Source organism: Calcarisporiella thermophila, assembly GCF_041956535.1.
Source record: "Calcarisporiella thermophila strain CBS 279.70 unplaced genomic scaffold VTP21scaffold_19, whole genome shotgun sequence".
Lineage (NCBI taxonomy): Eukaryota > Fungi > Calcarisporiellomycota > Calcarisporiellomycetes > Calcarisporiellales > Calcarisporiellaceae > Calcarisporiella > Calcarisporiella thermophila.
In genome coordinates this window covers 57240-80365 of record NW_027192209.1, presented here as the reverse complement: position 1 = coordinate 80365, position 23126 = coordinate 57240, and the positions used below count along the sequence as shown (strand labels likewise).

At 51.3% G+C, this 23126-nt stretch overlaps 11 protein-coding genes across 11 annotated transcripts; 3 read left to right on the top strand and 8 right to left on the bottom strand.

Moving 5' to 3' along the window:
• Positions 1-166: 166 nt before the first annotated feature.
• Positions 167-449, bottom strand: VTP21DRAFT_3824 (uncharacterized protein; the record flags this gene model as incomplete). Its single annotated transcript, XM_069394167.1, has 2 exons — positions 167-272; positions 352-449. 2 exons carry the CDS (start codon positions 447-449, stop codon positions 167-169), a joined length of 204 nt encoding a protein of 67 aa, XP_069248703.1.
• Positions 450-865: 416 nt separating this feature from the next.
• Positions 866-2632, bottom strand: VTP21DRAFT_3823 (uncharacterized protein; the record flags this gene model as incomplete). The annotated part of the gene is made up of 2 exons (XM_069394166.1): positions 866-2099; positions 2172-2632. 2 exons carry the CDS (start codon positions 2630-2632, stop codon positions 866-868), a joined length of 1695 nt encoding a protein of 564 aa, XP_069248702.1.
• A 266-nt stretch (positions 2633-2898) lies between these two features.
• On the bottom strand, positions 2899-3277 carry VTP21DRAFT_3822 (uncharacterized protein; the record flags this gene model as incomplete). Its single annotated transcript, XM_069394165.1, has 2 exons — positions 2899-3049; positions 3135-3277. 2 exons carry the CDS (start codon positions 3275-3277, stop codon positions 2899-2901), a joined length of 294 nt encoding a protein of 97 aa, XP_069248701.1.
• A 1029-nt stretch (positions 3278-4306) lies between these two features.
• On the bottom strand, positions 4307-5934 carry VTP21DRAFT_3821 (uncharacterized protein; the record flags this gene model as incomplete). Its single annotated transcript, XM_069394164.1, has 2 exons — positions 4307-5098; positions 5185-5934. 2 exons carry the CDS (start codon positions 5932-5934, stop codon positions 4307-4309), a joined length of 1542 nt encoding a protein of 513 aa, XP_069248700.1.
• A 316-nt stretch (positions 5935-6250) lies between these two features.
• On the bottom strand, positions 6251-9395 carry VTP21DRAFT_3820 (uncharacterized protein; the record flags this gene model as incomplete). The annotated part of the gene is made up of 9 exons (XM_069394163.1): positions 6251-7825; positions 7901-7962; positions 8052-8157; positions 8218-8328; positions 8403-8538; positions 8614-8683; positions 8762-9021; positions 9090-9298; positions 9381-9395. The coding sequence occupies 9 exons, from the start codon at positions 9393-9395 to the stop codon at positions 6251-6253; spliced, it is 2544 nt and encodes an 847-aa protein (XP_069248699.1).
• Positions 9396-10551: 1156 nt separating this feature from the next.
• On the bottom strand, positions 10552-13842 carry VTP21DRAFT_3819 (uncharacterized protein; the record flags this gene model as incomplete). The annotated part of the gene is made up of 10 exons (XM_069394161.1): positions 10552-10977; positions 11037-11101; positions 11172-11283; positions 11350-11451; positions 11521-11650; positions 11717-11768; positions 11834-13246; positions 13328-13416; positions 13472-13725; positions 13810-13842. 10 exons carry the CDS (start codon positions 13840-13842, stop codon positions 10552-10554), a joined length of 2676 nt encoding a protein of 891 aa, XP_069248698.1.
• Positions 13843-14065: 223 nt separating this feature from the next.
• VTP21DRAFT_3818 (uncharacterized protein) lies at positions 14066-15617 on the top strand (the record flags this gene model as incomplete). Its single annotated transcript, XM_069394160.1, has 6 exons — positions 14066-14131; positions 14246-14318; positions 14385-14714; positions 14786-14913; positions 14988-15057; positions 15145-15617. 6 exons carry the CDS (start codon positions 14066-14068, stop codon positions 15615-15617), a joined length of 1140 nt encoding a protein of 379 aa, XP_069248697.1.
• Positions 15618-15935: 318 nt separating this feature from the next.
• On the bottom strand, positions 15936-17991 carry VTP21DRAFT_3817 (uncharacterized protein; the record flags this gene model as incomplete). The annotated part of the gene is made up of 11 exons (XM_069394159.1): positions 15936-16036; positions 16217-16558; positions 16629-16740; positions 16804-16868; positions 17027-17092; positions 17175-17271; positions 17358-17545; positions 17612-17684; positions 17753-17784; positions 17856-17904; positions 17974-17991. 11 exons carry the CDS (start codon positions 17989-17991, stop codon positions 15936-15938), a joined length of 1143 nt encoding a protein of 380 aa, XP_069248696.1.
• Positions 17992-18196: 205 nt separating this feature from the next.
• On the bottom strand, positions 18197-18978 carry VTP21DRAFT_3816 (uncharacterized protein; the record flags this gene model as incomplete). The annotated part of the gene is made up of 2 exons (XM_069394158.1): positions 18197-18682; positions 18916-18978. The coding sequence occupies 2 exons, from the start codon at positions 18976-18978 to the stop codon at positions 18197-18199; spliced, it is 549 nt and encodes a 182-aa protein (XP_069248695.1).
• Positions 18979-19019: 41 nt separating this feature from the next.
• On the top strand, positions 19020-20375 carry VTP21DRAFT_3815 (uncharacterized protein; the record flags this gene model as incomplete). The annotated part of the gene is made up of 4 exons (XM_069394157.1): positions 19020-19158; positions 19235-19314; positions 19386-19489; positions 19568-20375. The coding sequence occupies 4 exons, from the start codon at positions 19020-19022 to the stop codon at positions 20373-20375; spliced, it is 1131 nt and encodes a 376-aa protein (XP_069248694.1).
• A 551-nt stretch (positions 20376-20926) lies between these two features.
• VTP21DRAFT_3814 (uncharacterized protein) lies at positions 20927-22904 on the top strand (the record flags this gene model as incomplete). The annotated part of the gene is made up of 4 exons (XM_069394156.1): positions 20927-21017; positions 21115-21134; positions 21200-22195; positions 22293-22904. 4 exons carry the CDS (start codon positions 20927-20929, stop codon positions 22902-22904), a joined length of 1719 nt encoding a protein of 572 aa, XP_069248693.1.
• Between the last annotated feature and the right edge of the window lie 222 nt (positions 22905-23126).

The window sequence follows — 23126 nt, the reverse complement described above, 5'->3', positions numbered from 1 at the left end:
AGCATCCAGGAACGGCCAAGCTTCAGTACCAAAAAAAAAACCATGATATACAGGAGCAAAAAATAAAAAATAAGCGTGTCAGAATCTCGAATATATATTTAAGGAGAGATCATCGGTCTAAAGAATAGAATTGGAGTATATCAAGTACATTTGAAATATAGATAATTTACAATTTTGATTCCTCTTCCTTTGGCGTGTCTTGGGATGGCTCCGAGGGTTGTGCGGGCTGTTTGATTTGTCGCCCAGGAGGAATGAATGAGCCTTGAGTGTCCCTGTGATGGTTGCATGCAAGCATCAATAGGTTTGTCAGTGCCTTTGATGTGAATCTCTAACTAGAGCCCTTCAACGTACCGTTTATATTCCTCGAGCAATGGCATCCAGAGATAGACGCCACTCACCACACCGATAGCGGTCGCCATCACATAGCCACCAAATCTTCGAAAAAACATTCTGATCGTTCCGATCTAAACACTGGATCGAAAATAGAAGGGGAACTGTGACTAGATTGGAAGTCTGAAATAAAAAAAAATACGACGCAGCAAAATTTTAAAATAACATAATATTATATTTTTTTACAAGTCTTTACAGAATATATATGTAAAGCGTTTAAGCAAGAAGGAGAGAGGTAAAAAAAAAAATCCAGTTAAAGTAAGGTGCCAAGTTGGTCTACTGAAAAAAAAAAAAACGCGCGAAATTTCCCCGAATATAATATATCAACAATATAGATAATAGATAAGGAATATAGAAAAATAAAGTTAAAATTAAAAATGGGAAAGGGTTATTTGAATTTGACTTAAAAGCAGAGGATAATTTTCCACTAGTTCATCTTGAGAATATATAGACATATATATATACGTGTATATATCTACGCTTCGCCCTCCTTCCTCATGCGAATTCCTTTGTTGATATCTTGAAGAAAATGCCTCCAGTCCAGCCCTACTCCCAGCGGCGAGGTGATGTCCCGGCGCCCGGAGGTGGAACCCGAGTCCAAGCTCATGGAGCGCACTTTGTTCCGCAATTTTTCCTCCTCCGCGCTCTCCTCCAACGACAGCTCGAGGTCTTGAGCAATATCTTTGGACGCAAATCCGCCCTCGTAAACAAACGAAAATGGGTGTTGAGCGTCGTGGCTATCGAGCGGCGAAGGGTACGACTCTGGATTCACAATTTGGTCGACCAAGTCCCTGGGCAGTATGTCCTGCGTCGAGTGTATTTTGTCCGACTCCATCCGTTCCTCATTCCGCTGCAAGTACGGGTCCCGGAAAAATCTCTTGATTATTTGTTGTTGATGAGGAGAAGGCATTCGCATTGCTGTGGGCGCGCCTTCAAACGTGGCTGCCTCTTGCGGATAGAGGTGTTGTAGCTCGTCAAGAATACGGCGGTTCATAGCACCCGAGAAGTAAATATCTGCAAATTGGCGATGATCTGCGGGAGACGTGTAGGGGGGCTGGTGCGATGCGATACCAAATAGGGGCGAATTGACGAGCCCGTACAACCTCCCGGGGCTAACCGGGCTAGGAATGGACTGTATCTCCCCAGGGGGGGCCGCAGTGGCAGGAGCATAGGGAGCGAAATGCTCCTGTACGCGCGAATCGCTGAGCCGCCGAGCTGGTTGGGCAACATTATCCACCACAGTAGGCGACCATTCTCGCCACGCCCTGCTCTGCGCGAATTGTCCCTTATCTTCGTCTGGGATCGGTGAGTTTGAGACCGCGGTGGCATTTTTAACCACACTTGCAAAAGATTTTTTCTCCACCTCCACCCCTGAAGTAGAATGACTCGGCGACGACGGAGCCACCGTCCTAGCCGAGCTGGAGGTAGAGGGCTCGTTGACCTCCTCATCCTGCTCATCGGCTTCCCCGGATTTTTCTCCCCGTTTTTTGCGCTTTTGCTCCTTGCTTTTACCGGGGGGAGGCGGACGAATGATAACGTTGGGAGGGATTTCATCGGTGCCACTGTTGTGCCGATAATGGCATCGTTTGCCATATGGGCAGTGGCCGGACTCATGGAACGTACGGCAGGGCTTCGTCTTGAAATTCCACGGACGATACAATGGACGAAGCTCGGCTTCCGTATGTGCATATTCGCAGCGATCACCGTAGCTAATTCCCAAAAAAAATAGGGTCAGGGCAAAATAGAGAGCATATACATTCGATATTAGCCGGGCTACTTACGGGCAGTGGCCTTTCTCTTCGAAAGTCCTGCACATCTCTGTCCTAAACAGTTCGGCTTTCCTCCGACGCCGATCTCGAGGGTGTTCGCGAAAGCGCTCCTCCCGCTTCCCCCTCTCGTCTGGATCTTCCTGAGGCTTCACATCATTGGGCGAATGCTGCTGGTGGTGCTGGTGCCGGTGCTGCTGTGGTGATTTGGGGGGCGGTTGCTGCTGTTGTGGCAGTTGCTGGTGCTGTTGCTGCGGGTGGTGTGGTGGTTGAGAAGGTGGTGGTGGTTGCTGCGGTTGGGCATCCATGTCGGCAACCGCGTCCGATTGACAATGTATATGCTCTTGAATGCTGGTGTCATCGTAGGCTAACAGCGAGAAATAGCCAAATCGCTCGGTCTCCACCGGGGAAGCAGCATCATTCACAACCGAGATTCGATGATCATTACCAACAGACTGTGATTCTTCCTCCGACATTAGGCCTCGAACTATAGAGATCGACGAACTTACAAGGGAATCAGAGCACGAGTCATAATTTGAGGGAGAGAGTAAAATAAAAAAAATACAAATAGAATGTCCGGAAATAAAGTGTGAGAAAGCGCCAAGAGAGGGAAGGGAGGGAGTAAAATAAAGAGATTTTTGCGGTTGATTTAAATACGATGCACCTGTTATGTTTAATAAATAATTCTGTGATAAATTGAAAATGCAAAAATGGGGAAAAAAAAGAAATTGCCACAGCCTGATCAAAGTTTTTGAACCACCGCCGCACACAGGCGAAGTTTTGGGCACTTGATTTGCACGGCCCAAGCAGAGGTCTCCACGGCCTGAGTCGCAAATGAAACGGGGAGAACGAGCGCGCAGAAAATTCTCACCGTGGTTTCCCACACATGTGCACTTAATTAAATAAGTGTTATCCGGCGCTGTGCGTTGGTTTTCAGTTAAATTGAACGCTGTTTGAAGCCGCGATGCCCCTCCTCACGCAAATGCCCGCACCCGTGCGGCCTGCGCAGCCCACGGCCCAGGGACCCCCTCTCGACCTGGCCCAGCCGGCGATCTGCCCGGTTTGGAAGGGTGGGGTCTAGGCGGATGCCTTACTTCACGGGGCACCGGCACTGATCTCATCAAATGGTCTTGGATGCTTGCCGGGGGCAACGTTGAGTTCAGCGATCCTGTATCTTAGAGTTCTCCGCCATGAGCTCCGGCTGCTCTGCAGTGCCTCCTACTAGCTGGGCACTCCAATTCTGCTAGGCTTTGCAGCTGCTTAAGGAGAGCCGGGGAATTTTGCGCCCCACACCAAGGGGAGCTGCTCGCCCTCGGGACACTCTTACAGTAAAGAATTGCATTTTGAGATTCCGGCATGTTTCTTCTCATTTTCTTTAAACAAATGCCAAGTCTGATGGGCAACCTAATATAATTGATGATGATTTTTATTCTTGGAATCGCTTCCCATGAATGGGAGGATGCTCATAAACACTAAATCATCGCGTGATGGGTATGCTTGAATTATCCTATTTTTCACAAGCAGGCGTGAAGAGATCCGTAACCCTTTTTCAGCGATGGTTCTTGCGTCCTTAGAGGAAAAATAATTTTTTTTAAGATGGCGGGGGCATCTCTCAGGCTTAGCTCAGAAGAATTTACATTAATCCCATGGCCTTGATTTCCTGCAGTTAGATAAGCATATTCTTCTCATTCACCTTAACTACATGTGCTGAAGACTTTTCCTCACCAAATCACCACAGGAATGTCCAAGCGTCTTGGATTTCTCTACCGATGGGCCATGTCAGAAAGCCCTAACCTGATCCAGGGATGCCATTTTCTAGCTGATTCCGACGCGGTTTTTTTCCCTCCCGGATCGCAATTCTTAGGGGCCGAGCTCGATCAACACGGGTATCTGGTGTAGTCTGCAGGTAGGCGTACGGCACTCTAACCGACAACGCGACGTTTAATTTATTCACTATCGACAAATATGGACTAATGCTAATCATGTTACACATATGACCAAATCCAGGAAATAGGTACAGAGATAAACTTAAAACTAAAACAAAAGGTATTAGATAAAATTGCTAATGTGATCAAAATTCATTAGACTAAATGGACGCAGTCGTCATGGTGGTCCACAGGACACCTGAGCTTTGAACTGCCGCGCTGGCTCTATCCTCTGGCCCTTGGGCTGCGCCGCACCGGCTCCTTATCCTTCACGCGCCGATTCCGTCCCGGCAAATGCGTCGGGGTAAGGAGCGAGTTGGCCGCCAGATACTTTGTGTTTTCCGCCTCGATCGCTCCAAGGATGCAAGCGCATCTCGTCAAAAACCCGCTGCTTATTTTCTCTCCTTTCAGCAGCGTTGCTTCTATCTGCTCCAACTCCTTCAATTCCCACCACTGCTTCACCGCACTCTCGTCCTCCCTCTTCATATCCTTTCCCGACAAGGCCAGACCGCTCACATGGGCTAGAGCGCCTGCCACCAGGGCACGATCTCTATACCCACCCTCTAACACGGAAACCAGGCCAGCTCCGGCTTCGCGCGCCAGCTTGGCCGCATCTTGTGCAAAGCGGTGGTAGAACTCAGTAGGAACGGACCGGCCGTGGCGCTGCATGGACTCATGCTCATGCTCACACGCGTCCATTCCACAGCTGATCCATACCAGCACCCGCTCCGTGCCATTGCGCGTTTTCTCAAGGAACTCGCGAGCCTTCTCAAACAATACGGCATATCGCTCACTGTAGAGTTGGTCATGATGGGCCAGGGACTTCCAGGGCTCAAGATGGACGTTCCATATGTATTGCGAGTGCGACATGAGGCACAGGCTGGCGGCCTGTATGCACTCGTCATCACCACTCTCACAGGGATAGGACAGGATGTCGTGAAGCGAGCCGTAAAATATCTTGAGGCCCTTGTCTCCATGTAGATTGGCCTGTATCTTGTTAGATTTCCAAACAATATCCTAGGGCGATGGGGAAAAAAAAAGGAGAAATCCGCGTGTTATAGAGGGAGGAAATCTGCCTATGTCGATATAGCCTTGGGGTTTACCTGGGTTCCATTTCCATGGTGGAGATCTATGTCAAAAATCACCGCTCGATTGACCCCGTACCGTTCGTGAGCATAGTGGATACCGGCCATAACGTTGTTGACGAAACAGAAGCCCATGGCGGTCTCATGTTCGCAGTGATGCCCCGGCGGCCGCAGGACTGCAAATGCACGCCGTCCTTCTCCGCGTGTCACGGTGTCGACGGCGTCAGCCACGCAACCAAGCGCGGCCTCAATCGCGTGTCGCGTGTCCGGGCACACGTAGAGATCGCCCGTCGGGCACTCGGGCGGCAGTTCACATCCTCGTTCTGAGAGCGCGTCGATGGATTGGGCAGACCAGTCCTGGACATTCTTCAGGTGGGCCGATGAGTGGACTCTGGCTAAAAGTGGATCGGCGAGGGGCAAGAGACGCGTGGAGTGTCGGATGCCTATTGCAGTTTGATGGTGTTCTTCGACACGTACCACTGCGGCCGCAACTCCGCACTGGACCGCTCGCACACGCTCAGGACGCTCCACAACAAATATGAGCTCCTTCATGTTCCGTATGAACCGATGCCGCGTGCAGCCTGGCTGCATAACCACATAGGTCGTTGGCTCCTCTTCCTCTTGTTCTCGTGACTGCTGCTCCTGCTTGGGCGGTTCTGGGGCGGCGATGGAGAGTTGATCGAGAGCCGACGCGAGCTCATCTTCCGATTTGACGGGTGTTCCGAATTGCTGATTGAGGATGGCGTTCCAATCCGTGGATGTGGACATGCTATCCAGTCGCTCTATATTAATCGAAATGAATGAATAAAAAACGCTGTAGGACTAAAATTTCAAATTAGAGTTCGTTTTTTTATTTTGATGAAATACACAAAAATTCAAATTGATTTAGGCTGGTGTGTGTTTAGAAGCTAATTAACGAGGTAAGAGGAGGAAGCGGAAGAGAAGAAAGAATATATATATTACAGCTGAAATTAACGAATAGAGTGTCATTGAGGTGCGACAAGTAATAAAATAAAAAAAAGAATTCTGTCGGCTCTGCAAGTTATAAATCCAAGAATCGCATCACTTTGGACTAAAGCCAAGGTTATCTATTTTCCATGACGAAACGACTATCCGGTATGGGGGGCTGTCCCAGCGTCCTCTCTCTTCTTCCAGGGGCGGCCCCCAGAGCCGTTGCACCGGCAAGGTGTCCGGCCAGCATCTCGTCTCTTCTTGATTCCAAAACAGGGGGAGATGCGTCCCCGTTTGTGGACGCAAGAGAGGAGATATCGGGAGTCAGCGCGTCCACCATGTTTAACGCGGGAGGTGTGTTCGGAGACGCCTGCGGATTGGAGGCGGAGGTGGAGGAGCTACCATTCATATGATACATGGCACCAGGGAGGGAAGAGTACCCATTTAATAGTTCGGTATTAGAGGTAGGGGGTGGGGTGGTGGTGGTGGTGGTAATGGTGGGCTGGGTGGTAGGAGAGAACTCGGCACGTTTTGAGAGCAAAGAGGACTCATTAGGAATGGTTGAAGATGTGAGAGTAGGAGAGCCGCGGGATGACGGGGCAAAAGGTAGTTGAGATAGAGGCGCATTTGTGGACATAGCACCGAGTGTTGTGGAGGATCCAGAAGAGAGTGAGAATAAGGGGCCAGAGGAAATGGGCGCGGACACCGTGGGCAGAGCAGAGGCGGTCGAGCTATTGGAGCTGAAGGTGGTGGAATCCCTCGAGAGATCCATAGCCGGTGATTTCGGTGCGCTAAAGGACTGCCCGGCGGAGGGGAGGGATGGCGGTAGGTTAGGGGACTCGTTCGAACCGGAGATCAACTCGCTCAACGTTCGTTGCTCTAAATTGGTGAGACCTGAATGCCGGTCCCGAATCCAGCCACTCCCAGCATCTTCACCTTCGATTCTCTCCTCACTGCTCTCCCTATCTTCACCTTCGATTCTCTCCTCACTGCTCTCCCTATCTTCTCCGCCCAATACCCGCGCAAAAATGCTGTGTCTTCTGCTGTAGTCACTATCCGCGTCGTATTCTTCAAAGAGATCATCGGGGCGTGAGGTGAAAGAGTTCTCTTCCGAATCTTCGTTATCGGCTCCCCAATACCTAAACTCGGGCTCCTCTTCTGTAAGATAATGACTGCTGTTGTCATCGTCGAGCGTCAAGTCGATGACATTTTCATCCGGCCGCGAGTGTGGCTGGGGTAATTGCTGCGGAGATGTCTGCTCCGTTTTCACGCGTTTCCTAACACTGGGTGAACTGTGGATGTTGGAGGAGTTCATGTGGGTGGTCGATGTGTTACCAGCGCCAGGGCTCGTGTTCCGATTGTTTCTCCCCCCCTCTTTCTCCTCCTCGTCATCCAGAAGTATAATCTCCATGTCATCACGCTTTCTCTTTGCTGACACGTTGCCACCGTAACTACTATCGGGTTTCTCTAGCCTCCAATGTCCATCCGCTTCCACAATAACTCCCTCGGTACCGTCGGGAACATTGTGGATGATATCGGCGAAGTATCCATCATAGACTAGGTCTCCAATGTAGACATTGGAGTTGCACACGGGACATTTCCAAGTAGGAACATGCTCGTTCATACTGAGATAATTGTAGCCATCGAAGCATTGTAGATGTCGGCAGTGCGATGACTTGAGGGGTATTTTGATTGGCGTATGCCCGAGCTAGATTATAAAATCAAGACGAAGAGTTGAAAAGTTAAAAGAGGTGGTCAACTAGAAAAAAAAAGGAATACTTACGGGGCATTTGAGGGATAGGCCAGTCGACGAAGTAAGAATGTCTTCATCAGCCTGATTATGAACTAAAGAGGAGGAAAAAAAAAATGGGTGTAAATGTTGTTAGCGCTTGTTCAATAGCTGGTGCAAGGCACGGATATTTTTGACCACGCACATTTCTTCAGCTCTTCTTCCTTTGTAATAATCCTTGATGTTCTAATTTTGTCGAGAATCGAGTCAATCGAAATCGTCCTCACTAGCTGTACTGTCACGACAAATTTCTGAAGGTGCTCTTGGGCATTAGCAAGCGTCAACCCCTTAGTCTACAAGACATTGCATACCTGAAAAGCTGCGTCTACCACTTCGACGGTGTTTATACCCGAGTCCATTCGGCAGAATTTTGTCAGGTCAGGAGGTCGAGCCGGTATTCCATTTTTTAACGGTCGTAGGTTCTATAGTAAAAGCATATCCACGGCATAACCATGTAGAACCCGCATTTATCACCAAATGAATTGTGTACACTCACCGCCTTGATATTCACTCCGTTTACACGGACTTCTCCAAATACAGGAAACTCGATATTGACCTCGGTGCCTGAGCGATTATTAAAGGCATTTGCATGTGAAGCTGAGAAAAGAAGAAGCTTATGGGTGGGAGCGGGGCTAATTTCACATTAAAGTAGCATAGGGGCAGGTCAAAAGGCCATACTTGCAGCACACAATATTGAATTGGCATACCTTCTTTCCTTTAATTTTGCAATCTGCTCGGCATTGAGTATAAACTGCAGGTAGCCCTTGTTTCCAATATCTACCGAAAAGGAGAGGAGAGTTAAAGCGGCTGCCCCCTGGGAAAATAACGGGTGTGAAGTAGGCATCTCATAAATACCCGGAATAACTTTTGGGGCCGTGATGCGCTCTACCACTTCATAAAATGGGCTTGATTTAAATTTGATCTTGTGACACCAATTAGAGCCCGCTGCTGGCATTGCATTATGTTTGTGTTGGTGTTGACTCTGGTTCTGATGATGGTGGTGTTGGTGTGGGTGCTGGTGTGAGTGCGGGTGCGGGTGATGTCTATTGGTGTCTGTTGAAGCGGCAGATGGGTGGTTCATGTTGGCCCTATTTGCCGGCACTCTTGTGGATGAGCTGGGTCGCAGGGAATAAAAGCATCAGCAATGTTATTCTCTTCCTCACATTTTCCAAATTCCACATACCCTCCGGCCGCCGCCATGATAATGTTCTTGCACTGGTGGTACTGAGCCGGATCGCCTATTTTTGAACTCAGGAAGCTCTTCAACCGATTGATTAACAGATCTTTGTTGCCTGTTATCGTCTGGCGTGCATACATTTTACTGTTCAGCTCTCGGAGCGCTTGTTTCAGCTGCACAACCAGCATGCTTGGGATGACCCAATTGGCGAGGTGCTACAAGGCAAATAATATCATTATAGGAACAAAGAATATCAGTCCATCGGCGGAGGAAAAATCCTCGACTAATTCAACCTACTTCATAGTCTGTCATGATCAATCAACTTTACGAGTGACAGTCGGATTATAAAAGGGGCACAAAAATGCGCATGCTAAAAGTGAATGGTATCTACAAAAAAGCTTCTGAACCAGGAAAAAGGAACACCGCTAAGAAAATCGTTATTCAGATGTAGTTTTGCAGTCACATCATTTACAAATTTCGAGAATGGGAGAGGTATTTGACACCCACTGTAGAAAATAATAGGTTTCATTTAGGCTCCATTGGAGAGCTCCATCCATGGGGATTAAACCGTGTACTGAATTCCCCGTCAGAGATACTGATGCTAGTTCTTATAGGCACTTTCTAACTCAGTTAAGAGCAATATCGCAAAGAATTGGCTGAATTCTTTCAGTATGAGAACTTGCTTGACCTTCTGGCCGAGCACAGGGAGAGTATGAGCTCATGGCATTCAGCATGCCATGGCACCCACAAGTTTTATTTATATTCACTTTAATATACAAAACAATACAAAGTCAAAGCTATTCACTGGTCAAGTGCATTGTTTATTGCTGGAAATGCCCATTTTCAGTTATTGCCACTCTTGGTCGAATTTAAGCCGCTCTGCGGCGAAATAGTCTAAATGTTGGAAAAACTTGATCCCAATAATGCTTAACCAACCTCTTAGAGCCATTTGGTCAATTCACAACGGGGATCTTTGCAGAGTTTTTGAGTTTTTTCGCGCATTCGCGACACGACGCGTTTTCTTGGTGATAGAGAGGGCTCACAAACTTGTTGAGATACCAAGTATTTGCTACAGCTTTGACTATGCTACTTAATTTTGACGAAACATTGCGACGTGCAAAGATATTAGGCCCTAAGGGAAAGTATATTCTGCCCTAGGGTATATGTGGGTGTCCACCAGACCGGTCGTCAATACCTGTGGGGTAAATTGGTTGCGCATTGGTAATACAAGTGAAGCGATCCTTAGTAACAAGGCAGAGAGAGCCTAATTAAATAGTGCGGCAATATATTAGGAGGGGGGAGAAGGTTCTGAGAGAATTATTACGGGAATCTTTGCTCATGGAAAAGTCCAATTAAAAACAATATACAAGGAAAATGTCAAAAGAAAACACACAAAGAAAAAGAAAGGAATAAAATGGCAAAAGAATACTTGTAAAGCAAAGGTTAAGCAATGCGCCGGATTCTCCCATCAATCCACATAAATGGTGATTCGAGCGGCGACCTCATCTGTCGAGCTCCGCTCTGATTCCGAGTCGGACAACCTGGGCTTTTTCTCCCTGGACAACTCGATCTCGTCGTCATCCAAGCATATGACTACCTCCGGGTGCGACTTCTTCCGCTTTTGTCCCAAACGGTCGGCTTCCGTCTCTATTCGCCACTTTCCATCCGCCTCCACGATTACATTTTCTGTTTCGGGCGGCACGTTACAGAGGATCGATGTAAAGAACCCATCGTGTAAAAGGTCCCAGAGGGTCGCCTCTGAGCCACAAAGAGGGCAGCGCCAAGAGTGGAGCGGCTTGCGGGCATGCAAGCTGAGGAAGCTGTAACCATCAAAACATTGGATGTGTTTGCAGGTCGGGGTACGTAGTGGGATTTGAATAGGCGTATATCCAATCTACACAACAGCCGCGTGAATAAAAGAGCAAAATACTTCGCGAGATAGGCAAAGCTTACTGGGCATCGCAGCGAGACGGTGCTCGATGTGGCCATGATGTCCGGATCCTCAGCACGGGCTCGTACTTATCGAGATTAAAAAGAAGCGGGTCAAAAATGCTCTCATTTTCAGCTGAAGCAGATAAAGCTACGTACTTTTCTTTAGCACCTCCTGCTTGGTCAGCGTCTTTTGCGATTTAATCCAATCCAGAATGTATTCGTGGGATCGCATCTGCACCAGTTGAACTATCGCAACGTGGGAGTTTTTCTATTGGGAAATGAGTAAGCCAGATTAGAGAACCGTTAAATGGAGAGATGGAAGCCCTCCACTCACCTTGAACGGAGCACTGAGAACCACAAAATTAGAACGCTCCTCAACCAAAGTGCAGTGTGAAGTCAGATCGGGAAGTCGTGAGGTGCCAGCGGGCCGCAGGTTCTAAATTGAATGAACATCGTGAGTTTATTGAGTAGAGAAATGTGCTTCTTAACCAATTGAGGGTTTTACCGCTTTAATGTTAATCCCATTAACATACACGTCACCAAAAGATGGAAATCCGACCTCGACTCGACGATCCTTTCCAAGGGATGCCTTTGCCATTGCACAAAAGAGTAACAGCTTACAGGGTGATGATATGCTGGGTAAAGTAAAGCAAAAAGTTAACACCTTTGGCGGCTTGGAACAAGAATGACGGGAAACAAACTTCATTTTTAGCATCCTGATGTGATCCGAGGTTAGAGTGAACTCCATTGCATCTAAGGGAGAAGCTTATGAGTCAAACATAAAAGCTACGGCCAGAAATAAAAAAAAAATCTCGAACCTGGAATCAGCTTTGGCTGGGAGATACGCTCTAAGACAATAAAAAACGGATGCGGAGCAAAGTTGAATTCTCCTAAGGACTTTGGTGTGGGCTTATAAAGAGAGGGGCACGTTGCGTCAGCAATAGGCTCCGCTTCCGCATTGTTTTCCATGCCCTTCCCGCTTTCCTCTTCCTCTTCTGCTTGGACTTCCTCCTCCACAACCACTTCTTCCGCCTCCAATTCCACCACTACACCTTGCTCCTCCATCGTGTTAGCTGTCTCCGTTTCATTTCTTTCCACCGCATTCAAGTCTCCATTCACATCTTGTACCTCTCCTATGTCTCCTTCCACTGACCGGGCTAGGGGACTTGTGATATCATTGCAAACAGAGGATCGCGCAGTGGATAACGTGGTTACTGCGGGAGTCTCAAGTTGAAGGGCGGATTGTGATGGAAAGATGACTGACGCGGGCGATGTATCTACCAAAGAGATGGAGCTGCATTCATCCGGTAGAGATATGGGTGATACAGGGGAATTGGCTTCATTTCCAGGAATAGCTTCAGGAGTACCTGGAATAGAGGCTGTCTTCGGAACATGAATAGGGTCGTGGGCAGAACTAGGCGGGATATTTTTACTTTGGTCCGAGGCGGTTACCATGCCGTGGGGGGCGGGATTGGAAGGGAGTGCAGGGGTAGATGGAGGGCGAGGGCGCTGATTTAATTTATATGCTGCTGGGACGTTTGGTGCACGGTTTGCAGCCATGACGACGGGAATACTCGCCCGGGGGTCCGTGCTACTATTGACTTTGATTTTCTTGGGTATGATCGGAATGGCGGCGGCGCAACATGAAGTAACTTTACCGTGATTTTTACAGCAAGCCCGCCGATGATGTTCTTTCGATGGTTGGTCTTTAGTCTTGGGAACGAAGCTTTTAGCATGTCTATTTGCTTGCAGTGCTCGAGAATGATTAGGCCGATAGGAGGGCTCAGTTCTGGGGTTTGGGGTTGGAGCGGCTGGACTTGAAGCGTGTGAAGGGAGTTGCTCAGGACTGCTGTTTGGGTATCTTCGAGCTTTGGTTTCGAATAGGCTGTGGGAGAATGGTCTGGAGGCCGATGGGGTGGACAGAGAGTCATGATGGACAGCACTGGGTGAATCGGGGTTGGAGGTAGGGGTTTTCGGATTTCTTAGGGAGGAATAGCGGGAATCGTTCCGACGAGAATTTGAGCTAAAAGATTCGGACCGGTGAGGCCTTGGGGAGGCGTTTCCTTGGGAATGCGGAGGGTAGCGAGGAGCACGATGAGAAAAATTGGAAGGGATAGGTTTCTCGGATGCTGAAGGATTTGTCGGTATCACAGCGGGTTCGTTCTTGGCGGAGGGCCTCTCAGGTCTTGAGGGATATCTCGAAGATAGGGTGTGAGGCAGGGGCGGAGATCCTGTGTGCAAAGAGTGCTTTGGATGAATCATATTTGAAGGGCGAGTGTGATCGTGTCCACTTGAGCGATGTGCGTTCTCACTTGATGTGAGGGTTCGGCTATGGGATCCTCGGCCATTACCACGATGGAAAGAAGCCGGTTTATCGCGGCGAATAGGCTTGGGCACTTTGCTAATGGACGGGATTAAAATTCGACGATAGAATTCGCTAAAAGCAAGTATCTCACCTTTTATCCATCACAGCATCACACACTAAGCGTCGTATGGTCCAATATCTTTGCGAATCCGTATTGTAGGTCAATTGATACAGCGCATTTTTCAATCGCTGCTCTAATTCCTCCCTCAAGCCGGTATCGTGGAGGTTCACCCGATCTTTATTGTCAATTTCCACCGAATCCTTGATATTCGTGATCGCGTGTTTGAGCTCTACATCGCTCATTTTTGGTATGAGCTCAAAGGCAACTTGAGCTTTGGTGATGTGCTAAACATCGCGATGCAAGGGAAGAGGTCAATGAGCATGCTGGCGCCTGGTGGTCAGAGAAAATAAACGGACAGAAACACTTACAACGTAGGGATCTCCTCTCCAAGTATCTTTCATGATGCAACTAGTCTTTCATATCTCAAACAAGAAGAGCGAACCATGTAGCGATGGAGGAGCTCTGTATTAAAATCAAAGTAATGCTAATAAGGCTCGATCTGAAATATACAAGATTTGCTCAAGAAAGTCACACGTTGAGGGCATGAACATCCGACGGTCAAAAGTAGAAGTTTTGGCGGCAACTTTTTCCTAGTCCCTTTTTCCAACACAGCTACGATCTTCAATGAAAATCACCGTTAAAACCCTCAATCAGAAGAATTTTCAGATCGAAGCTGAACCCGAAGATAAAGTATGTCCCTAATGACTTTCCATTGGCCAAGCCCCCTCTAAGTGAGGAGAGGGTGAAGAATCCCATCGCCAGAGTAATTCTAATAAACGAACTTTTGCTTTGTTCAAATTTTAGGTGGGCGATCTGAAAAGAAAGATCGAGGAGAATCATGGGCATTCCGCATCGTTGCAGAAGCTGATCTTCTCTGGTACATTGATGGAATTTTTTTTATAAAGTGTGAATGTTTGACCCTTTTTTTTTTCCATTGATTCAGGCAAGGTTTTGAACGATGATCAGACGGTTTCGGACTGCAAGCTTTCAGAAAAAGACTTCCTGGTTTTAATGGTTTCCAAGCCAAGAGCCACCTCCAGTCAGCAGCAGGCCACATCATCGAAGCCCACCGTTCCCGTTAACACGGCCCCGACCAATACACCCTCCGCCACTGCTCCAGTACCCGATTCTATTAATAAGCCTGAAAGCACGCAATTGACGACAGCATCCCTCCCATCCCAGTCTGCCTCATCTTCTGGCCTAACCACTCCTGCCACTGACACCGATACCCAGCCATCAACGGGCTCGGCGTGGGATTCCTCTAACGCGCTTTGTGAGTTCTATTATCGTTTCTTGGCGGGCGGTTTGGAGGGATTTTCTCATCTTTCTCCTCCATTCGTATAGTGACTGGAGCTCAATACGAAACTGCTATTCAGAACATGATGGAGATGGGCTTTGACCGGAACGAAGTGATTCGAGCTATGCGAGCCAGCTACAACAACCCAGATAGAGCGGTTGAATATTTGATGACGGTAACTAACGTGCAACCTTCACCCGTTCATGCCAAGCCCTTTTCTTATCATTATCATTATCCTATTGTCCTTAGGGTATTCCGGAAAATCTTTTGAGGGAGCAGACTAGCCCCAGTGCGCAGCCTCCACGCTCCGCCGCCGCTCGTGAGTATTTCCCTATATGGGTGCAGCATCCCACAGGGCATTTTCCGACCTAATCCATGTGTCTTGTCGCTGGATATTTTTCTTTAGAACCACATGAGTCATTACAAGGATCTCAGCCATCACCACAACAGCAGCAGCAGCAAACGCAGCAGCAGCAAGCAGAACAGCAGCAAGCGGACTTTTCCTTCCTTCGCAACCAGCCCCAGTTCCAGCAGCTGCGTCAGCTTGTGCAACAGAATCCCACGCTACTCCAACCCCTCCTCCAGCAATTAGGCCATTCGAACCCCCAACTTCTGCAGCTGATCAACAGTAATCCAGACGCGTTCTTACGCCTCCTAGGCGCGACGGGGTCAGAGGGTGACGTGGGCGGAGGCATGGGGGGCATTCCCCCGGGGGGGACCGTGATCCACGTGACGCCCGAGGAGAAGGCGGCCATTGATCGATTGGAAGCGCTGGGCTTTGACCGAGAGACGGTGATTCAAGCGTATTTTGCGTGCGACAAGAATGAGGAGATGGCGGCGAATTTCTTGTTTGAACACGGGCAGGACGACGAGATGTGATCGCGGCCGGCGCCGCCCGGGGCTCTATTGGGGGGAAGGGGGTTGGATTTTTCAGACGTGTTCCATGGCCCCGTTTTATGTTCACGCTATTCTCTGTTGTGTTTAATAAATCCATATTCTTATTTTTGGTGATATCATCGAGCATGGAGACTCAAACATGGTTTTTCCTCCCTCTTTATCCCTTGGAGGGGTTCATTGGAGTGGGAGTTTGAAGCAGGAAGCGTCCCATGATCACGCCAGGGGGGCGCTCCGATGTTTATTTATTTTTTGGTACAAAAACGCCGCCACGCCGCGTGGGACCCTGGACTCAGGACCCTTTCAATAATGGATCACGGACCTCACGCAGCATTCCCCGCCTTTCCCGTGCATAGCATCAAACGCCTTGTTGATGTCCTCGAGTTGGAACTCGTGGGTGACGTCTAGTAGTCAAAACCAAAATCTTATCAGGGTCATCCCAGATCACAAAAAAGGCAAACGGATAGGGTGCAGCTTAGAGGGGGGGCTTGGCAAGGGGGACGAGTGAAGGAAGGAGAGGGGGGAGGGGAGGGAAAAAGCCGTGCATCGTCAATAAGAGGAGCACCGCCGACGGAAAGACTTACACTCATCCACTTTGAGCTTGCCGCTCAGGTAGTCCTCCACCAGGCCGGGCAGTTCGGTGCGACCCTTGAAACCGCCAAAGGCCGAGCCCTTCCACACGCGGCCGGTGACGAGTTGGAAAGGCCGTGTGCTGATCTCCTCGCCCGCCGCCGCAACGCCAATGATGATGGACTCGCCCCAGCCCTTGTGGCACGCCTCGAGAGCGGCGCGCATCACCTGGACATTACCGGTGCAGTCGAACGTGTAATCGCAGCCCCCGTCGGTCATCTCGATGAGCACCTGCTGGATGGGCTTATCCGGGTGGTCCAATGGGTTGACGAAGTCGGTGCACCCGAACTTCTCGCCTACAGAAAACAAGGCCCGGAGGTGAGCCGATTCGAACGGGGAGAGAGAGAACGCGCGGCCGGAGCTTACCCCAAGGCTTCTTGGTGGGATTGGTGTCCACGCCAATGATTCGCGTTGCCCCCGCCGCCTTCGCACCCTGTACCACAGAGAGCCCAACACATCCCAGGCCAAACACCGCAACCTAATCAAGCAAAGGGTTTAGGAACAAGAGCCTTCGCGCCAAACGCAGCAGATTAGCAAATACCGTGGATCCCTTCTCAACCTTGGCCGTTTTGAGCGCCGCGCCGTACCCCGTGGTGATTCCACAGCCTGTGCGCCACGGGAAAGGGCAGAGGGGTCAGTCAGCCTGCGTCAGTCAAAATGCATCGGAGAGAGGAGAGGACAGGGGCGGCGAGCTTAAATGGGAACTCTAAACTCTCCATGCCGCCTCTCCCTCCTGCGCTCCGGCGCTGGCTCGCATTACTCACCCAGCAAGCAGATTTTCTCCTTTGGCGCGGCAGGATTCACCTTGGCTACCGAAACTTCACATACCACTAAGGTTGATGGAGAGGACACAAGGTTAGGCTTCTTGGTCACCGGCCAATGGCCGCGGATAGAGCTGAGTTTTGGTCCTACCGGTATACTCGCTGAAGGTGGAGCAGCCCATGTAGTGGAAGATTGGCTGGCCTTTGCAGGAGAACCGCACCGTCTCGTCGGGCATCAGCCCTCTGCCCTATTTGAGCAAGGTGAGAAGAGAAGACAGAATGGCTAAGCTTATCGGAGGGGGACAGTGGGGGGCTGGCAAGGGGGAGGCTCTACCTGGGTGGCACGGACGCTGCCGCAAAGGTTTGTCTTGCCGGAGCGACAGAACTTGCACTCGCGGCACTCGGCAGTGTACAGGCAAATGACGCTGTCGCCCGGCTGCACGCTGGTGACTCCCTCGCCCACCGATTCGACAATGCCGGCTCCCTCGTGGCCGAAGATCACGGGAAAGGTGCCTTCCGGGTCTGCAAAAGAGCCGAAAGCCCGAGGTTAGCGTCTCAGCGAAGGCTACGGAAAACGGCCCGACTCACCTTTGCCAGAGAGCGTGTAGGCGTCGGTGTGGCAGACTCCAGTCGCGGTGATTTTCACGCGCACCTCTCCTCTCTACAGGGGAAGATCATTGCGATAAGGGTGAGAGCTGGGGCGGCCGCAGCCGAGATTAGTGAGCAAACCTTGGGGGGAGCGACTTCGATCGTCTCGATAGCTATAGGTGAGGAAAAGGGGGGGGGGGGGTAAGGCGTGGGAATCAATCCATGGAAGACGCGTCATGCTTACAAAGAGGCTTTCCGGGCTCCCATGCGACGGCGGCGCGACATTGGATAGGCTAGAAGGGAAGGATGCGGAGAGTCTAGTTCAGCATTATATGAGCCGAGGATGGGCGGATAGTATCTACCTTTCCGGCAGTAGACATTGTCGAGATTCTTTGTTTTTCGAGCAGTAGGGGGGGGTCTGCTTACGAAACCGACGGTTCAAAATAGGGAAGACATTTCCGCGCCGCAGCAGGATGATGAGCACCAGCTTGGCCGAAACCGATTTCATTTACCAACAAAATAGAAAAACACCCGCGACAATAAACCTTCCCTTACGCAGTGGCACGACTCGGTTTCATCCCCCACCTATCCGGTCCCCGGCCCGCCGGCCGCACCCCACGCCCCTTGGCTGCAGGCGGGCGAGGCGCAGGGGAGGGACAGCCGCGGCGGGCCGTGGTGAGGCGCCGGTCGCAGGCGGGCCTCGGCGGCCGAAAAAGCGGCTTGCAGCATGTTGAGAAAATCGCCTGGCTGGGCGCACAAGCCGGGCCCTCGCGCAGAAGCCCTTGCTCCGCACAGGCAAACTTCCGCATCTTGCACAGAACTCAAAACACGGCCTGGCGAGGGGCTGCGGCAGGCGCGCGAGAGGGGCCCACGGGTCGCGAGAGGGCAAACTCTGTGCAGTGGCACAAAGAAAAACAAAATAGCGTTTTCGCACGATCGCGAGCCGGCAACCAGAGCCATGGAACCAACCCCTAGGCCGGCGAGGGGATTGCCGCTGGAGAGGCTCCAAACGCTACTTTGCGTTTGTGAGAACGGCGCGCAGGCGGCGAGAGGGCCACGGCGGAGGAAACTCTAACGCAGAAAGGGGGAAGCAGTGGCGGCCCATATTGGCCAAACCTTGCCGCAAACTGGTTATGCGCGAAAAAGTAAGCCGGTCACATGATGCTTCTGGAAGCATTTTAATACATATAAAAAAAGAAAGGGCAGGCAGGGAAAAAAGAAGCCGAAGCGAATCTCTCCTTTTTCTCCTCCCCCCCTCTCCCCGCCCCCCTCCCCACCCTCCCCCTCCTGGCCATCGCCCTTGCCGTGCCCATTCCGCGCCGCCGCATCCCCCGCCCACTGCCCCACTCGCCGCCGCCATTCTCCATTCCGCACGCGCCCCGCGCCCCACGCCCTCCCGCCCTCATATATGCTTAGAACACGCGATACCCAAAACACCCCGCGCTACCAGCCATACATACCCGGCACCCGGTTTGGCCGCGTGCCGCCATTCCTGATCCGCACCGCCAAATACTCCACCTCGCTCGACCCCAGAGGCTTTATCCCAGGTCCTATTTGAGCTCCCCCCCCTCCCCGGACTAACCTGCCGTGTAGTTTGTTAATCAGTGTGCGTCTATCTTATAGTCTACGAGTTCACCATCAATGACCAGGTCATCATGTGGGATAGGGAGACAGGAGAGGTGCACTTCACTGGGATTTGGAAGGTAAGCCCGCTTGCTCTGCTGGCGCCTGCATCGGCGCGCGTGATCCTCTAATCCCCCTCCCCCGAATGTAGGCCCTTGGCAACTCGAAAACGGACATTGTGCGCATGATCGACTCCAATCCCGATCTGCCTGTAAAAAAAATTAGAGGAGGTTTCCTCCGCATCCAGGGCACCTGGTACGTCGCCGCCCCCCCCCCCCCTCGCTTCTTGCGCCCGCAAAAGTGCATGTGGACTAACCTCTCTTCCCACGCAAGGATTCCCTTTGAGTATGCCGAGCTCCTGGCAAGGCGCACGTGCTACGAGATTCGCTACGAGCTCGTGCCGCTGTTTGGGCCGCGATTCCCTGACAACTGCCTGCGGCCCGGCGAGCCAGGGTTCGGCTGCCTGCTCCTGCACCCAGATCTGCCGGTCGGGCGCCCCGCCAACCTGCCCTGGCTGACGATGCCGCCCCCCATGTCGACGAGCGCGAGCAGTAGCAGATGTGCTGGCGCAAAAACGCCCTCCCCCACAGACAGGCTCGCAAGGCTGCCTCGAGGGATGGAGCTGCTCCTCAACCGCGACGAGGAGGCCGCGAGCCTCCCCCCGGCCTCGCCGGACCAGTCCGTGGCCCCCGCGTGGCGGCCCCGGTCCTTCTCCGAGCACACGCCCTCCACCACCTCGCGCGGCGGCCGTGTCTCCCCCTCGTCCGTGGCCTCCCCAGCCCACGTGGGCGGGGTGCCCGTCTTCCGCGGGTTCAGCCACGATGGCAGCGGCGGCTTCCACCCTGTCCAGGACCATCCGCACGCCAGCCCGCATCCCCCGCATCCTCGCATCCTTCGCCCGATCACCTTTGTGCCAAAAAGCCATTTGCCTAGTGTGCGGCGCGAGGCGCCCCCGGAGCGCCATGAACACGAGTACCGCCCCCCCTCGACCGACGCGCTCGACACTATGACGGCAACGTTGTTGTTACAACGACTGTCGCAGGACGATGGTCAGCGCCCGTTTAAGCCGTGGCACGAGACGGAGCTACCCCGGAGTGTGGTCATGGAGGAGAGGGAGTTTGCAGTCGTGTGGAAAGAGTAAGCATATCTCCAAAACGGCACCACCCCCAATCTAGTCTAGTATCTGTGTATATTTATGAGCACGTATTTTGTCACTCTCCTCCCCTCTGTATAATTCTATCTATCTATATATACATATATATCGTCTTTATATACTATATTATAATCTTCACTCCACTTTCTTGCTTGCTTTGATTTTCCGCACATGTTGTTTTTCTTTGCCGTTATGGATTCGAAAAAGCGTCCACTTATACTCACGTTTACACAGTCAATTTTTTTAATATAATTGTTCGGTTAGTTTTGTGTGTGTGCATGTGTGTGAGCGTGTGAGCGTGCGCGCGTGCGAGCGCGCGTACATGTTTTTGGATAGCAAATGAAATGGCCCAGTATTTTTGCACTAGAGGAGGGAGTTTGCGGAGTTTCCCGCTTTGAAATTGTTTGAGCGACATCCGCGGGGAAATTCCGGAACGGTTTTCAAGCCATTCGAGCGCAGTGGGAGGGATTTAAATTGGACTTGCTTTTTATTTAGCAATCACCGCTGTCTGCCCATATATTGCACCCTCCCATTGCGCTATGAAAATCCGGGAAATGAGACTCAACAACAAGCTGCGCGCGTGCTTGGACACGCTCAAGCGCTTCCTTGCCTTTGTGGGCCCTGGCTACGGTGAGTGATGCGGCCGGCCGGCTGGCCTCCTTTGTTCATGCATTCTAACTTTATTGACATGCTTGTCAACGGCTGCTTTCAATTCGTGTCGGAGCAGTCATTGCCGTGGGGTACTTGGTATGCCAGCCATGGTCCCTGTTTCCGCCCCTCCCCTTCGCGCCCTAACTCTGCCATTTCCGTAGGATCCGGGGAACTGGGCCACCGACTTGGCCGGCGGCTCCAAACACGGGTATAGCCTCCTCTTCATTATTTTCCTTGCGAACATCATGGCCGTGCTCCTGCAATCGCTTACAGTGCGCCTCGGCGTCGTGACGCAGCGCGACCTGGCGGAAAACTGCAGGTACCTCCTCCCGAAATACGTCAACTACGCGCTCTACGTGCTCGCGGAATTGGCCATTATAGCATGCGATCTGGCCGAGGTCATTGGGAGTGCATTGGCGCTCAACCTGTTGACGGGGCTCGCGCTTCCATGGGGTGTGCTGGTGACCGGGTTGGACGTGCTGTTTATCCTGGCCTTCTATCGGGAAGGGTCTATGCGCACGGCTCGAATCTTCGAGGCGTTCGTCATCGTTCTGGTCTCGCTCGTGGGCGCTTGCTTCATTGTCGAGCTAGTCTACGCCAATCCGAATGCGGTGGACGTCCTGAAGGGATATCTCCCCAGCGGTGAGCTGTTCACCAATGGCGGGATGCTCTACATAGCCATTGGCATCATCGGAGCAACCGTCATGCCCCACAACCTCTATCTTCACTCGTACCTGGTGCAAGTACGCGCGCAACACGTGCGAGCTCAGGCGGAGGAGGAATGGCGTAATTTCCGGAGCCAAGTCCCTCGTGGCTCTGTGGTGGAGACGGCCATCTCAAGCAAGGATGAGGACGCGAGCGATTACCATGGCCTTGCCTCTCCAAAGAAAGTGGGAATCAACGGCAAGTCTGCTGATCAGATATCCCTCAAGTTGGTACGGGACGCCATCCGAGACAACATGACCTTCTCCATCGTCGACACCATTTTCGCGCTCACCTTTGCGCTCTTCGTGAACTCTGCCATCTTGATCGTCTCCGCCGCTTCTTTCTACTATGGCTCCAACAAGACCGACGTCGCGTCGCTGCATGATGCATACGACTTGTTGAATCAATACTTGAGCCGGGTGGCAGGTTTCCTGTTCGCTTTTGCCCTCTTGGTAATTTGATATTTGTTGGCTATTTGCCCCCCCCCCCCTCCCTCCCATACACACCATGGAGAGTAACCCTTGTTCTTTTCGTTGAAATGCTGTCCAGATTGCTGGTCAATCGAGCACTCTGACGGCCACTCTCGCGGGCTCCGTGGTCATGAATGGGTACCTCGGCCTCACATTGCGGCCGTGGCTTCGTCGAATCCTCACTCGAGGACTGGCCATCATCCCCGCCATGATTGTGGCGATATCGCGCGGTGAACAAGGCCTAGACAGTCTTCTTGTCATGAGCCAGGTGGCGCTGAGCATCCAGTTGCCCTTTGCCGTGATTCCTCTGGTCATTTTCACGTCGTGGAAACGAGTGATGCGCGTGACCCTGCACCCACGCCCAGCCGACGCGGATCTTCTGGAGCGACGCGAGAGCAAGGCGGACGGAGAGGTAAAAAGCGAGCAAGGCGAACCATCGAGTCAGCCGCCTGAAGCCGAAGCCGAAACCGAAACTGAGGAAAAAACTGAGGCTGATGCTGGAGCGGATGCCAAGAGTAATATCAGCAAAACTAATAATAATAATAGTACTGTAGAGGAGGCCGAGGATGCTCAATACATCGATTTTGTCAACCCCATCTGGCTCACCGTGTTGGGTGGCGCGTGTGCGCTCCTCCTGGTGGGGCTGAATGTGTTCATGTTGGTCCAAGCCTTTAGTGGAAACGTGGAGTGAAGCGTTTCCAGTGTATATCCCCATTAATGATGATATCAGCGTGCTTCTTCTTGTCTGTTTGCTTTGGAGCATCATCCATCGTGCAGAACCTCTCTTCATGTATATCTAGTATTTAACTTATGCAGTCAAAAATAAGAAATCCCCTTTCTCAATTGAACCAGTCTAAACAATTTATTGGAAGTCATATATTTGAACACCGTTTGGATTATGTACGTCTCCCCC